Source organism: Culicoides brevitarsis, chromosome 1, assembly GCF_036172545.1.
Source record: "Culicoides brevitarsis isolate CSIRO-B50_1 chromosome 1, AGI_CSIRO_Cbre_v1, whole genome shotgun sequence".
Classification (NCBI taxonomy): Eukaryota; Metazoa; Arthropoda; class Insecta; order Diptera; family Ceratopogonidae; genus Culicoides; species Culicoides brevitarsis.
This window is the reverse complement of record NC_087085.1, coordinates 37,465,919-37,482,576: the sequence shown is the minus strand read 5'-3', so window position 1 is coordinate 37,482,576 and position 16,658 is coordinate 37,465,919. Positions and strand designations below refer to the sequence as shown.

Genomic DNA, 16,658 nt, shown 5'->3' with positions numbered 1-16,658 from the left:
AATTATTATCGATGTAATAAAAACAAACAAGAAAATCGAAAAAAAATCTTGTTTATAATTTTTTTACGTTTTTTTTTTGTCGGGGGAGTGTTACGCTTTCGTTTGACATTTTCTTTAAAAGTTGAGTTTTTGTCATAAATTATTATTTTTTTTATTTATTATTTATTGATTTTCTTTCTCTTTTTTGGAGATGAATTAGAAGACCGAAGGATGAAAAGGAATAAATATGAATCAGGATAAAAAAAGAAAAAAAAAGTTGAAGAAGATATTAATTTTAAGGCAATGTCGGGACGATAGCCATAAGACTTAAAGCAGAAAAAAAATAATATTAATATTATTGATTTGATGGAAATTTTAAGTTTTCAAAGAAAAAAAAAATATTTAGCTATATAAACAAAATATTAAGAGAGAGGGAGATGATGAATAAATATGAATGGAAATTATGTTGAAAAATTAATAAAAAAAATATAGAATGAAATCGTATTTTATTTAATTTTAATTTTTTATTTGTGTTATTAATATAATTTTCTAAAATTAAAAAAAAAATATTTTTTTATGCTTAAAAAGATTAATTTTTAATTAATTTAATTTATTTAAATAAAAAATAAAAAAAAAACAAAATATCGTTTAGAAAAAATTTAAAAGAAATTAAGGCGTTTCTTAAATTGAATAAAGTTAAAAATGTTATTTAAATATTTATTAATTCAAAATTATTTAAATTAATTTAAAATTAAAATTTTTAAAAAAATTTTCTTACTAAATTTTTCTTTGAGAAACCGATTTAAAAAACATATTTTTTAAATTAAAAAAAAAATTAATTTATTAAAAATTAATTTTTAAAATTTAATTAATTAAAAATTAATTTAAAATTAAAAAAAAAATTCATAAAAATTTTAATTAAAAAAATTATTTTTTTTATTACGTAAAAATTGAATTAAAAAAAAATAAAATAAAAATATAATTAAAGAATTATTAAAAAAAATTTAAAAAATTAAAAATTTTTTAAAATTTTAAAATATAAAAAAATTATATAAAATTTATTTTTTTTTTAATTACGTAAATAAAATATAATTAAAAAATCATTTTAAAAAAAATAAAATTAAAATAAATTAATTAACTAAAAATAAAAAATTAATTAAAAAAAATTAAAGATTTAAAAATTTTTAAAACTTTAAAAAATAAAAAAATATATTTAACTCGTTAAAAATATTTAACTTATTAAAAAAAACAATAAAAATGACAGACAGACTGAACAGGAAAAAACAATTATTTCACTTTTTCATTCATTTTTCGCTCTTTAAAAAAATTATTCCATTCGAACAAATATTCGCAAATAAATAAAAATAACTTATTATTGAATCGTGTTGAATTTTAAAATAAATAAAATTTTCCCTCCCTCTTTCATTGTAGGTATCACCGACTCACGTATCGACCATTATTTGGTAGATGATGAGCAGCCGAGTTTTGGCGCCAGCATCACCAACACAAGCGTACCAATTGGTCGCGAAGCTGCCTTAAGTTGTAGCGTCAAAAATTTGGGCAATTTCAAAGTAGGATGGATGCGTGCCTCAGACCAAACTGTTCTTGCGCTCGGCAATCGCGTCGTCACGCATAATTCCCGTTATGCCGTTACGCATGACGATGCCCAGCCCGGCGTGTGGACCTTAAAAATCAAAACAGTCCGTGAATCGGATCGCGGATGCTACATGTGCCAAATAAATACGACACCGATGCAAAAGCAGCTGGGATGCGTGGATATTTATTGTAAGTTTCGAAAATTTATCGTGCCTCATATTTCATTAACTCTCTGTGTGTCGTTTAGTGCCGCCCGACATTTCGGACGAGGAATCGTCGAGTGATCTGACAATAAAAGAGGGAGAAAATGCATCGTTATATTGTCACGCACACGGGCATCCGACGCCGAGAATAACGTGGCGCAGAAACGACGGTACACCGATTTGGTTGTCATCGTCATCATCGTCGTCATCATTGCCCTCGACAACAGCTCAGAGTGTAAACAACAAAAATGCATCTGGGACAACAACTGCAGCGAAAATAGCGATGAAAAGCTCATCCACGATAAAAGGTACGTTCTGTTTGTTCATGCAAACTGTTTTTACGGTTGCTAACTTAACTGAAATATTTTATTGCAAATGTGAGAGGAAATTCCAAAAATATGATACCATTAACAATTTGTCAACAACAGTCCCGGGCGAACATGGAATGTGTCCCAAATAAACCTTATAATTTACTTTTGAAAAAATTCTTGACCATCCTCTTGATTTTTTTAAACGCATTTTGAAGAAAAATGAAGAATTTTGCAAGGATTTGTGTCCTTTTCAAAAATTTTTCTAATTTATTATTTGACAAAATTTTCAAAATGTGCACTGGGTTGAAATTTTAAAATGTGCATTGGGTCAAAAATTTTAAAATTGCATTGGGTTAAAATCTTTTATCTGTTGGGGGAAATTTTATAATAAAAAAAATTCACAAAAATTAAAAAAAATATTAAGTAGAATTTAAAAATGTGCATTGGGTCAAAATTTTTAAATGTGCATTGGGACAAAAATTTAAATTATTTTGGGTAATTTTTTAAATTACTACAAAATTTGTTTTGAGACAAAACTTAAAATTTGTAGAAAATTTAGAATGTTTTTAAAACAAAAATTGCTAAAATGTGCTCTGGGTCAAGAATTTAAAATTAAAAAAAAAATGAACTGGGCTTAAAAAATTTAAATTTTGCACTGAAAATTTTGTTTAAATGAAAATAAAAAATTAAAGCGTCCATTTTGAGTATTTCTTATAAAATATTTAAAAATATGCCTTGAGCCAAAATTTGAAAATGTGAACTGGGGTAAAACTCAAAAGTTACTCTGAAACAAATTTAAAACATATTTTGAAAAAAAATTTTGAAATGTTATCTGGGTGAATATTTAAAATTATAATAACACATAGCAAAATTTGAAAATTAAAAAATGTTATCTGGGTGAATATTTAAAATTATAATAAAAAAAAATCAAAATGTAAACTGGGGCAATTACCATTAAGGGTAACCAAAACTAAAATGTGCTATTTTCATTGGTATAATTTTTTTAACGTCAACCTTTTAAAATTTTTTTTACCTTTTGCTCTTTTCTTCATAACAAATAACTTTTCATAACAACTTCAAAGTTCAGACATTTTCCTCTTAAACTTTATACTTGATGAGATGAAAGAACCAATTCGGAAAAAAAGGAAAAAAAATATTTTCCTCTTCATTAAATAATAACAAAGAACGGAATTCACATTTTTATGCATTGCACACATTTTTGCGTTGTTATTTGAGCACCGAGAGTTTATTATTCCCATAAAAAATATTTTTTCGAGAATAAATTTATTTTGTACATGTTTAACATCGTTATTGTTATCATTATTTTTGAACATTTGGAAATTCCTCAACCATTTTTTTTATTTTGTCTTTGATAAAAAGCAAAAATTTGATTGTTCTCTTTCTTTTCTTTCATGGCAGTTGATACGTTTAGTGGGAATTATCTCAACCTAACACATGTACAGCGTGAACAAATGGGCGCCTACTTATGCATAGGTAAGTTCATAAAAAGGTCTTTTCGCCAGATAATAAAGTGCCGTGACCTGTTAAATGGTCTTGTTTTTTTTCTTTTATTTATTTTTTTATGTTCTTTCTTTCATGTTTTTTACATTTTTTATTAGCTTTTCTTAAATTAATTAACCTAGAAACGAGAATTTATGCAACTCGTGGCAGTTTTGCGAGAGACTTTCTTTAAAGAAAGTTGTTTATTTGTTCTAGATTGTTGCTCGAGGGAGGATTATATTTGATTTTTACTTTAATTTTTCTGTTTATTATAATTTAAAAAAAAAATCATTTGAAGTTTTTAATTATTTATTTAGGCAAAATATTTTCAAAAAATAAAAATAAAAAATAAAAATTTAGGAAAATTTTATGTAATTTTTTTTTTTAATTAAATTTAATTTAATATTTTAATAAATTAAATTATAAATAAAAGAATTAAAAAAAATTAATAAACATATATCAAAAAAATTTTTAAATGATAAGAATTTAATTGATTTTTTGAATCAATAATAATTTTTATATTTTAAATAAAAAATTGTTTTAATTTTAAAATAATTGAATGGAAATATATTTATTTATCAATTTTCCATAATTTTCGTGTTAATTTTAAAATTAAATTAATTATTAATGAAATTAATTTCAGTAAAAATTAATTAAAATATTTTTTTTTTATTTTAATAAATTTTTAATATTATAATTAAATTTTAAAAAATTTAAAAAAAAAATTAAATTAAGAATAAATTTTTTAAATTTAATTTTAATTTCTTTAGATATTTGTCTTTAATTTTTATTTAAATATTTGATAGTTTTTTACCGCATTTCGAAGAAAAAATGCGGTATTAAATTCGACTTGTCGTCTGTGTGTGTGTGTGTGTGTGTGTGTGTGTATGTGTGTCAGTAACGCTGTGCCCAAAAAAAAATTTTTTTAGATTTTAAAATACGGCACCGAACAAAACTGTTTAGTTTCATTTAGAGCGCCCTAATTAAATTAGAAAATTATTTAAAAGCCATTTTGTGAGTAAAAATTTTGGAGATTTTGATGGAAATCATCTTTAGAATGAATATTTATTCAATTTTAGGCTTAAAAGTGATCAAAAAATGACTTGCAAAAAAAAATCAGAGTTTGAACCTCCAAACTCTGATTTTTTTGTTTCTTCAAATATCGACCCAATATGAACAGAAATCAACTTTATAATGAATATTTATTCAATTTTAGAATGATTTAAAAAAATCAATTTTAGGCTTAACAAAATCATCTGTAGAATGAATATTTATTCAAAAAATGATCAAAAAATGACATGCAAAAAAATCAGAGTTTTTACCTCCAAACTCTGATTTTTTTGTTTCATCAAATATCGACCCAATATGATCAGAAATCATCTGTAGAATGAATATTTATTCAATTTTAGGCTTAAAAGTGATCAAAAAATGACATGTAAAAAAATCAGCGTTTTTACTTCCAAACGCTGATTTTTTTGTTTCATCAAATATCGACCCAATATGATCAGAAATCATCTGTAGAATGAATATTTATTCAATTTTAGGCTTAAAAGTGATCAAAAAATGACTTGTTCAGAGTTTTTACCTTCCAAACTGATTTTTTTGTTTCATCAAATATCGACCCAATATGATCAGAAATCATCTGTAGAATGAATATTTATTCAATTTTAGGCTTAAAAGTGATCAAAAAATGACATGTAAAAAAATCAGCGTTTTTACTTCCAAACGCTGATTTTTTTGTTTCATCAAATATCGACCCAATATGATCAGAAATCATCTGTAGAATGAATATTTATTCAATTTTAGGCTTAAAAGTGATCAAAAAATGACTTGAAAAAAAAGAGTTTGAACAAACGCTGATTTTTTTGTTTCATCAAATATCGACCCAATCAGAAATCAACTTTAAACAATTTTAGGCTTAAAAGTGATTTTTTTGTTTCATCAATATGATCAGAAATCATCTGTAGAATGAATATTTATTCAATTTTAGGCTTAAAAGTGATCAAAAAATGACATGTAAAAAAATCAGCGTTTTTACTTCCAAACGCTGATTTTTTTGTTTCATCAAATATCGACCCAATATGATGATATTTATTCAATTTTAGGCATAAAACTGATCAATTTTAGGCTTAAAAGTGATCAAAAAATGACATGTAAAAAAATCAGCGTTTTTACTTCCAAACACTGATTTTTTTGTTTCATCAAATATCGACCCAATATGATCAGAAATCATCTGTAGAATGAATATTTATTCAATTTTAGGCTTAAAAGTGATCAAAAAATGACTTGATTTTTTTGTTTCAAAAAAAATCAGAATGTTTTATTCAATTTTAGGCTTAAAAGTGATCAAAAAATCCATCAAATATCGACCCAATATGATCAGAAATCATCTGTAGAATGAATATTTATTCAATTTTAGGCTTAAAAGTGATCAAAAAATGACATGTAAAAAAATCAGCGTTTTTACTTCCAAACGCTGATTTTTTTGTTTCATCAAATATCGACCCAATATGATCAGAAATCATCTGTAGAATGAATATTAATTCAATTTTAGGCTTAAAAGTGATCAAAAAATGACATGTAAAAAAATCAGCGTTTTTACTTCCAAACGCTGATTTTTTTGTTTCATCAAATATCGACCCAATATGAAAAATCATCTGTAGAATGAATATTTATTCAATTTTAGGCTTAAAAGTGAAAAAATCAAAAAATGAAATCATGCTTAAAAGTAAAAAAATCAGCGTTTTTACTTCCAAACGCTGATTTTTTTGTTTCATCAAATATCGACCCAATATGATCAGAAATCATCTTTAGAATTATTTATTCAATTTTAGGCTTAAAAGTGATCAAAAAATGACAAAAAAATCAGCGTTTTTACTCCAAACGCTGATTTCACAAAAAATTTATTCTTTTAGCAAACAAAAAATGACTTTTGTTTTTTGTTTCACATCAAATATCGATTTTGTTTCATCAAATATCGACCCAATATGAACATAAATCAACTTTAGAATGAATATTTATTCAATTTTAGGCTTAAAAGTGATCAAAAAATGACATGTAAAAAAATCAGCGTTTTTACTTCCAAACGCTGATTTTTTTGTTTCGTCAAATATCGACCCAATATGATCAGAAATCATATTTAGAATGAATATTTATTCAATTTTAGGCTTAAAAGTGATCAAAAAATGACATGTAAAAAAATCAGCGTTTTTACTTCCAAACGCTGATTTTTTTGTTTCATCAAATATCGACCCAATATGATCAGAAATCATCTGTAGAATGAATATTTATTCAATTTTAGGCTTAAAAGTGATCAAAAAATGACATGTAAAAAAATCAGCGTTTTTACTTCCAAACGCTGATTTTTTTGTTTCATCAAATATCGACCCAATATGATCAGAAATCATCTGTAGAATGAATATTAATTCAATTTTAGGCTTAAAAGTGATCAAAAAATGACATGTAAAAAAATCAGCGTTTTTACTTCCAAACGCTGATTTTTTTGTTTCATCAAATATCGACCCAATATGATCAGAAATCATCTGTAGAATGAATATTTATTCAATTTTAGGCTTAAAAGTGATCAAAAAATGACATGTAAAAAAATCAGCGTTTTTACTTCCAAACGCTGATTTTTTTGTTTCATCAAATATCGACCCAATATGATCAGAAATCATCTGTGATTTTTATGAACAGAAATCATCTTTAGAATGAATATTTATTCAATTTTAGGCTTAAAAGTGATCAAAAAATGACTTGCAAAAAAAATCAGAGTTTGAACCTCCAAACGCTGATTTTTTTGTTTCATCAAATATCGACCCAATATGATCAGAAATCATCTGTAGAATGAATATTTATTCAATTTTAGGCTTAAAAGTGATCAAAAAATGACATGTAAAAAAATCAGCGTTTTTACTTCCAAACGCTGATTTTTTTGTTTCATCAAATATCGACCCAATATGATCAGAAATCATCTGTAGAATGAATATTTATTCAATTTTAGGCTTAAAAGTGATCAAAAAATGACATGTAAAAAAATCAGCGTTTTTACTTCCAAACGCTGATTTTTTTGTTTCATCAAATATCGACCCAATATGATCAGAAATGATCTTTAGAATGAATATTTATTCAATTTTAGGCTTAAAAGTGATCAAAAAATGACATGTAAAAAAATCAGCGTTTTTACTTCCAAACGCTGATTTTTTTGTTTCATCAAATATCGACCCAATATGATCAGAAATCATCTGTAGAATGAATATTAATTCAATTTTAGGCTTAAAAGTGATCAAAAAATGACTTGCAAAAAAAATCAGAGTTTGAACCTCCAAACTCTGATTTTTTTGTTACGTCAAATATCGACCGAATATGAACAGAAATGAACTGTAGAATGAATATTTATTCAATTTTAGGCTTAAAAGTGATCAAAAATTGACTTGCAAAAAAAATCAGAGTTTGAACCTCCAAACTCTGATTTTTTTGTTACGTCAAATATCGACCCAATATGAACAGAAATGAACTTTAGAATGAATATTTATGTAAAAAAATCAGCGTTTTTACTTCCAAACGCTGATTTTTTTGTTTCATCAAATATCGACCCAATATGAACAGAAATGAACTTTAGAATGAATATTTATTCAATTTTAGCTTTGAAATCCATCGAAAGTTGATTAAAACTTGACTTGAAAAATTTCATGACCGTTTTTCTTCTTTTTCGAGGAGTACGAAAATGTGAAATTAGGGGTACAAAATTATGAAATATATGCATTTCAATGGAAAGTCTGTAGTTGATAAAAAGTTCGGAAAATTGAAATGAGGAGTATGAAATTGTAAAGTGAGGACGACAATAAAGATATGTATGTAATATCGAAATGCGGTATAGTATGTCGTTCTTTAGACGACTACTTTTTCTATTTTTTTAGTTTTTTATCAAACTTAATTTCATTTTAAATAATTTTAATTAATAATTTTTACTTAAATTAAAATATTTTAATTAATTGACAAAACAAACTAAATTAAATTTTGTTTCATAAAAAAATAAATATTAAAATTTTTAAACCTAAATTAAAAGTGAGGTTCAACAAAAACTTCCTTTTTTCATTTCATCACAAAATAAAATCATACAAAAAAAAACTAATTTCCATTTTATGTTTTAAATTATTTTGCTGAGTTAAATTTTCAGTAAAATTCACAATTAATTATGCATAAAATCTGTTATAATTCTTGAAAGATTATCAGCTTTTCCACTGTAATGTTGCCCGTTGCGCGTTGAAATATTCAAAAATCTTTTTTCCTAAAACGTACGAAAAAATTAATTGTGATTAAATTCAATTTTCCAGCTAGCAACGATATTCCACCTGCGATCAGTAAACGTGTCGTACTCAACGTACAATGTAAGTACATTATTTGCCCTGTTTCGTTCGCTTTCTCACTCAAAAGGTGTATTTATGTATTATTAAGTTTAATGTTGGACTTGCATGCGCTCCACTTAACGAGATCATAAAATACCGAGAACGACCCAAGTAGAGAAAAAGTATAATTGTTGTTTCGTACAAAAGCAAACTCGCAATGTTGCAGAATAAATTTTAAATTAAATTTTCCTTGTACCTTTTTTTTGCTGCTCTTTCAACATGTGTGCATCCGGATCTCGTTACTGCTGCCTGTTTATCATTACCATGCAGTTCCTCCGAATGCCAGTACGCCACGCGCTCTCTTCGGCTCGTATGTCGAGTCCGACGTAACTGTCGAGTGCATAATCGAGGCATTTCCTTTGCCGGTCAATTATTGGATTAAGGGAACAAAGCCATTGAAAGCATACGATATTGACAATTATTACAATGCCAATTCCATGAATCACATTGGGGGAGGCATGGAGCAACAGCAATATCAACCAGGTTCAAAGGATGAAGTAATTTCCCTCAGGTAGGATTTTTTTTGCCATTTTTCTATTTTTTTTTCCTGCAACGATGATGACGGAATAAATCAATTGGGTTGGATGCGACAATATTGAAAAGTCATCTGTGTCATAGCAGAGAGTTAGATGGTGAAAGAAGGAAATTCGATGCACATGATACTCCGATGTCGATAAAATAATCATAAAAAACAATCTTTCTGCTGTGTCTCTAATACTCTCAACTCGGATGGATTTTTTTTTTGTTTTTCCTGTGTGGAAGGAAATTTCCCGTGTTTTTGTCTTTGGATGAAATTCGACTAAACTCTTGTAAAATGAGAGAAATTAACATTTTTTTACAAATTGCTGACGAAAATGACCCAATTGACATCATAACCATAAAATTACCTCTTTTAAAAATTGCTGCAGTTGAAAAACTTGAAAATTAAGCATTTGAGAGCTTTAAAAGTACTTTTTAAGTTTTCATAGATGTAGAAATGGATTTTAAGCAAAGTATACTTTCAAAATGCTAAATTAAAGATTTGACAAAAATATGTTAATTTTTTGAGACTCTGAAATGTGATAATGGCGCCATATTTAAAAAATGGCGGGAATAAAATTAAAATAGATCGCGATCTTAAGATCTGGATAGATCGATAGTAATTATATTTGAGATCGTTTAAGATCAAACTTAAAAATAAATATTAATTCCTTTAAGTTTGATCTCAAACGATCTAAACATCTATTTGATAACGATCTGTTCAGATCTTAAGATCGTGATCTACTAAAATCTTGTTTCCCGCCATTTTTAATTATGGCGCCTTTTTAAAACTTTTAAAGCAGCTCAAATATAAATTTTAAATTATTTTTAAAAAGTTTGAGTTAATGAAATTATTTTTCTTAAAAATCATCAAAAATTAAAAAAATGCTCAAAAATTTTACAATTTTTTTCCCGCCTTTTTTTTCTTAAAAAATTAGTTACACTCCTGTCAATTTTTCATCATTTGTCTTAATGCCATCTCACATAAAACTCGTTCCGATTTAACTTTTCCCATCGGATTATTTTTATTTTATTTCTTTTTTGCTTCCGACACCGTCGTTATATTTCTTTCCTCTCTTGCTCTCTCATACACATATTCCCGTGAAAACAAAAGCACACCATCAACCATCCCCTAAATATGTTTTCCAAATTACATTTTTATTCATTTTGTTTTGTGTCGTGATGGTGTGTGTGTGTGTTTGTGTGCAAAAATTCCATGCGACAACGATTTGCACTTCCTGTCGGTAACACACTATTTTTTAACCATCATCAAAGCACCGTCACAGCACGTAGCTTATGGAGTTCAAAGCACGTGAATTTACGCAAAAAATATCAACAAAAAAAAAAAGTTTTTTTTTTCGTGTATGACTTGCCTGATTTGAATTTATTTATTTCCATATTGTGCGAACTTGTGTACACAGGAATCTGGCATAAAATGCAATAGTTTGCAGCGAGCGACACGAATTTGTCGAAAAATGTACAGCAGGTAGAATGGTGATGTTACAGGAATATAATCAAATTTGTTATCTCTGATGTTTTTTCATGGATGTTCATAAAAAATAAATAACAGAAGAAAAAACTTATAATGGGGAAAAGTTTTTTGTTTTAGTAGTTTTTTAGTTTTTCAGTATCATCGACGATGTCATTTTTAGCGCGTTTTAGAGAAAAAAAAATTCAAATGTGTACTGGGGCGAAAAATTAAAAATTAGATTTGAAGAAAAAAATAAAATGTACATTGGGTTGAAAATATTAAAATGTGCATCGAATCAAAGAAAATATCAAAAGTTGCCAAATTAAAAAAATATTGCATAATTTATAAACAATCTCTTTAGATTTTAAGATCGCGATCTACTAAAATCTTGTTTCCCGCCATTTTTAAATATGGCGCCATTATAAAACTCACAAAGCATTTTTGTAAATTTTTTAATTATTTTTTAAAGAAAAAGTCGAAATGTGTATTGGGTTGAAATATTAAAATAAAAAATAAAAATTATGAAAAAAAATAAAAATGTGCATTGGGGCAAAAATTTTAAAAGTAAAAAAATAAATAAAAATTCAGAAATTAAAAATAATTACTTTGAAAAAAGTCTAAAATATGCATTGGACCAAATTTTGTATTTTTTAATGTAATAATATTTTCAAATGTGCACTGGGACAATAATTTAAAATGAGCTAAAAGACTCAAAATTTCAAAATGTTAAAGAAAATAAAATCGTCGACCTTCAGGACTTTTAAAAATCTTTCAATTCGTACTGGAGTACTTAAAATATACATAAGGCAAACATTTTAAAATGTGCACTGGGATAAAAATTTTACACTAGTTTTAAACGCGATTTTATCTTTTTTTTTCTAACTATAACTTTTTACATTTCTTTTTTTTTATAAAAAATGAAAAAAATTGCTAAATCAAAAGCTTTTGTTGCAGTTTCCAATAATTTTTTTCATCAAAAATCTCTTTCATGAGTATTTTTTTTTCAAGGGATGTCAAAAACATTCTGCGCCTTTATAAAAATAGCGAAAAAAAAATGTCAAAAAATCCCAATGATTCATTACACATTCAACAAGAATCGCCTCTCAAGTGTCTCTTCTGTCATCCAACTTTTAACTATTTTTCGATTTTCTCCTGTCTCGTTCGTTCGCTTGACATCTACCTCGCGATTCGTTCCGGCTTCATGTCGTTCTTCTTGTTATTGCATCAAGTTAAATAATGGCATTTTTTTCTCTCTATCTTTTCATGTCTCTTCTCTTTTCGCAACGACGACAAATGCAGCAAAAAATACGAGATACAAGAGGAAAAAATTTCAACGTATAAATCAAAAATATTATTAAAAATAAAAAATTTTAGCGAAGCGGACGACGGAACCTATACATGCATATCAACAAATACTTTAGGCAAGGCAAATAAAACTATTAGGATTTATGGTACGTGACACATTAATTCATTTTATATTTTTTTTTCGAGTTTTGTGTTTTCGTGTCGTTGTAGAAAAGTGTTATTATTAGGAAGATTCTCATGTTACATTTTTTTTTTATTTTTTTTGGTTTCTATCAGACTGCACGTAACACAAATTTTGACACGTGCATCCTGTGACTCTCCAGAAAGAAAATTTTTATTTTTTGTAGATAAAAAAAAGAGAAAAAGTTATTTATGATACAACATTATTTAATGTAATACAACTCTTTTTTTTTCTTCTTTTTTTATTACTTTTATCTCTGTAATCCCTTAAAATTTATTTAATAAACAAACTTTACTTTGATAAAATAATTGCATAGTGTAATTTTTGTACGTACAAAACAAATGATTGGTAATTTATAATTGCATGTAAAAGTTTCAGATTACACAAAAAAGATAACTTTTTTCATAAAATCCAATGCTTTGGTTTTAAAAGTACATAATTACATTTTGCAACTTTTTTTTTATCCGTCAAAGTGAAATATTTTTCGAGATAAAAATAAAAAAAAGACAATTTTGTTGGTTTTAATTAATTAAAATGAATTTTCATGTGCGTTTTCTCCAGCGATGAAACGACCAACTACAACAACGACAACAACAACACCTGAACCAACGACGACCACGACGCGGGTGTACACGACAACCACAACTACTGTGCCAACAACAAGGAGCAGTAAGTATAATTGCAATAATTTCCTGTAGGAATTACATGAATTTTCGGTTGTTTATGTTTTATTTATTTGTTGCGGGTAAATATCGGCAATGATTCCGGAATTCAAATTAAATTATTTTATTTTAAATTGTTTAAAATTTTATATTTATAATTATATTTTTTATTTAATTTTATTTAGTTGAACAAATTATTTTTTTTATTTAAAAAAAAATTAAAAATTATATTTCAATTAATTTTTTTTTAAATATTAATTTTTCAACAATTTTTTTTTAAATTTATGAATTATTTTTTTTTTAATTTTATTTTTATTAATAAAAATTTTAAATATCTAAATAAAGTTAAATAAAAAAATTAAAATATTTATTTAAATATGTATATGAGAATAATTTTTTTTTTTTTTTTTTTTAAATAATTTTAAAAAATATTTGAATTTAAGAAATCTTCATTAATTAAAATTTTTAGATTTTTAAAATAAATTAATATTTTAAATTTATTATTAAATTATTCTTTTTTTACTTTTTTAAAAAAATATTTTTAATAAAAAAAATTAAATTATTTATTTAAAATTTTAAGATTTAAGAAAATTTAGATTTTTTTTAATTTTTAATTTTATTCATATTTTATTTAAATAATTTTTTTTTCAATATTTTTTTTATTTTAGGTACTTTAAAATTTTATTAAAAATTCTTCAATAAATTTCTCAAATTTTTAGTTCGAATCAAAATAAATTCATTATTATTCTCCATCAATTCCTCCCGTCAAATTCCCCAAATTTATTATTCACAAGTAAAATACCTCCCATTCAATACCAACATAAAAATACCATTTAAATAAACATAAATTTTCCCGAAAAACAAACAACGAAATATCTCTCAACAACTCTTTGTTTTTCTCCCACTCTTTTTATTTTTTGCAGCGCCACGCTTCACAACGTCGCCCCCATCGACATCGACAACAACCACAGAAAATTATCTTGATTTTGCGTACACAAATAGCCATTATCTCGATCATTTTATGGGCGATAATTATGTTAATCAACACCGTGCAGTACACTCGCCGCCAGCACAAACGGGCGGCGCATCGTCACCCAAACTCTTGTTGAGTAATTGCCTCATATCGATAATGATTTCCACGTTTTTACAAAGGTGACAATTTAACAAGCCACAAATTGTGTTTTAAATTTTTTTTTTAATTTTATTTTTATTAATTTTAGTAGAGAGACTTTTAAAGAAATAAAATTTTATATAAAAAAAATAATATTTATTAAATTTGTTATGAATAAAAAATTAAAGTAATAATAAATAAAAGGACAAAAACAAGAAAAAGTTTAATTAAGTATGAAAATTATTGACTAAAGTAGCAAATAAAGCGTTGAACAAAACTTTTCTTGTACAAAAAATTGTAAATAATAACAAAAGAGGAAAAACATAGAATAATATCGAATTGATAAATAAATAATTAAAAGCTGTTTGTATAAAAAAAAAGAAGAAAATATTTTAAATTTGCTTCCAAACTTAATTTTTCTCTCAAATAAATATGCTACTTAGGCGTAAGATGGTTGTGCAATGTAAGAGAAACTTTAAAAGTTAAGAATATTGTAACATATACATTTTTTATTTCTTAACAATTTTATCTTTTTATATGTTGCTAATTACAGAACTATACAAACTATAAGGAAAAGTTAATTTCTTCCTCAAAATTATTTATCAATGAAAAATTTCTATAGAAGAAGAATATATTTAAATTTATAAATTTTTAACTAAAATTTCTAATTACTTATTTTATTTATTTTTTTGAATAAATTTAAATTAATAATTGATCAAAATTTAATTAAAAATAAATTAATTAAATTTAAAAATTAAATTAAATTAATTAAATTAAATTAATTATTAATTAAATTAATTAAATTAAATTTAATTAATTTAATCTATAATTAATTAAATTAAATTAAGTTACATTTCCAACTTATTTTTATTTTTTTTTTTAATATTTGAAAAACTTTAAAAAAATAAAATAACTCAAATAAACAAAAAATGGACACGCCTGGTTATTTATTATTAAATAAAATTCCCAATAAACAATAATTAAATTTTACTTTAACCAATTTCGGTTCAAAATCAATTTGCACGGAAACAAACTAAATCAAATAAATACTGCTCTCTTCGTTAAAATATTAATAATTATTTATGGTAATTATTGTAAATGATTGAAGTGGTAATTAACATCATTACCGATTAATTTACATGCAATATATTTAATTTCAAATTTATTTGAACTTCCCGTTAAATGATTGAATTGCGGAAAATTGTTATACACATACCAAAAATAGTTTATGAAGCAATTATTGCGTTATTAATATTTAATATTTCTGGTCCATATGAGATATGAGTAAAAAAAAACTAAAAATTTTAAAAATATAATTTAACCTTGTTAAAATATTTGTTGTCCGTTAGAAATTTTATGCAAAAAGTTCGTTCATGAATTTTAAAACCGAAAAATCCACAACACGGTCGAGTTATCCATGCAGTGTAGTAAAACTGTTATTAATTAAATTTAATATAAAAAGAGATATAGTTGAACATCATACTATGGCTTAGACACAATTTTAACGTTTTATTCATGATTTCATGATTTTAAGCGAAAATTACATTCACCACTGTTTTAAATAAATTAATTTTATATTTTCATATTCTGGCATGAACGATAAAATAATGAAAAATGTAGTTTTTCTAAAAACATGCAAAATTTTGTCATCTCATGGTCATCGTCGTTCATGTTGCGATTTAGACACTTTCGGGATTTTACATTGTCACAAATTTTCGACACACACAAAAAAAGACACAAAATAATGTTACACTGATAAAACTATGTAATTAAATTAAACTTTTGTATAAGAGCCCCGATGTACATATTAACATAATGATAGTGATGATGGGCTTGTTAAATTTTCATCATAACACATTTGTACATATACACATCGCAGGAGTAACCACAGACGGCAATAATTTTATGAATAAATTCATGTGGGAGAAATTGTTATTAATTATTGTTGCTACAGAAACAAAACAGTGACGGAGAAAATAATAAGCAACATGTATCATAATAATTAGCTAGTGCCGTGTTATCGCCTTCTCTGATCATCATTTCATACATAAAATTATTTCGAAAAAAAATTTTTTTTTTCTTCTTCGCATCTTCCTTCTTCCACACACGTTGTTGTTGTTTTGTAAATGAAAATGTTTAAATAAAATTATCATAATTATTATTACAACTACTGTATAGAAGAATAATGTACACAAAAATTAAATGAAAATTTATATATATTTAAATATAGGAGAATATTGTAATAAGGAATTACATACATAATTTAAAAAAAAAAGTATAAAATGATAATAAAACGACACATAAAAGAGGGTGATGATGTACAAAAAAAAAGTTTAAAAGCAACATCTCATTACCATCATCACCACTATGAATGCAGCAACAAAGTCAAAGAAACATACATGTAGCAATCAA

General features: G+C 25.3%; 1 protein-coding gene across 1 annotated transcript in view; it reads left to right on the top strand.

Moving 5' to 3' along the window:
* LOC134837770 (lachesin-like) overlaps positions 1 to 14,291 on the top strand; it is a 46,622-nt gene extending 32,331 nt beyond the window's left edge. The window contains exons 3-10 of the mRNA XM_063853156.1: positions 1,411 to 1,764; positions 1,823 to 2,086; positions 3,509 to 3,583; positions 8,926 to 8,979; positions 9,268 to 9,508; positions 12,362 to 12,438; positions 13,035 to 13,142; positions 14,059 to 14,291. Of these exons, the coding sequence (XP_063709226.1) occupies positions 1,411 to 1,764; positions 1,823 to 2,086; positions 3,509 to 3,583; positions 8,926 to 8,979; positions 9,268 to 9,508; positions 12,362 to 12,438; positions 13,035 to 13,142; positions 14,059 to 14,291 (1,406 nt within the window). The remainder of the gene's footprint in view (positions 1 to 1,410; positions 1,765 to 1,822; positions 2,087 to 3,508; positions 3,584 to 8,925; positions 8,980 to 9,267; positions 9,509 to 12,361; positions 12,439 to 13,034; positions 13,143 to 14,058) is intronic.
* The last annotated feature ends 2,367 nt before the right edge of the window (positions 14,292 to 16,658 follow it).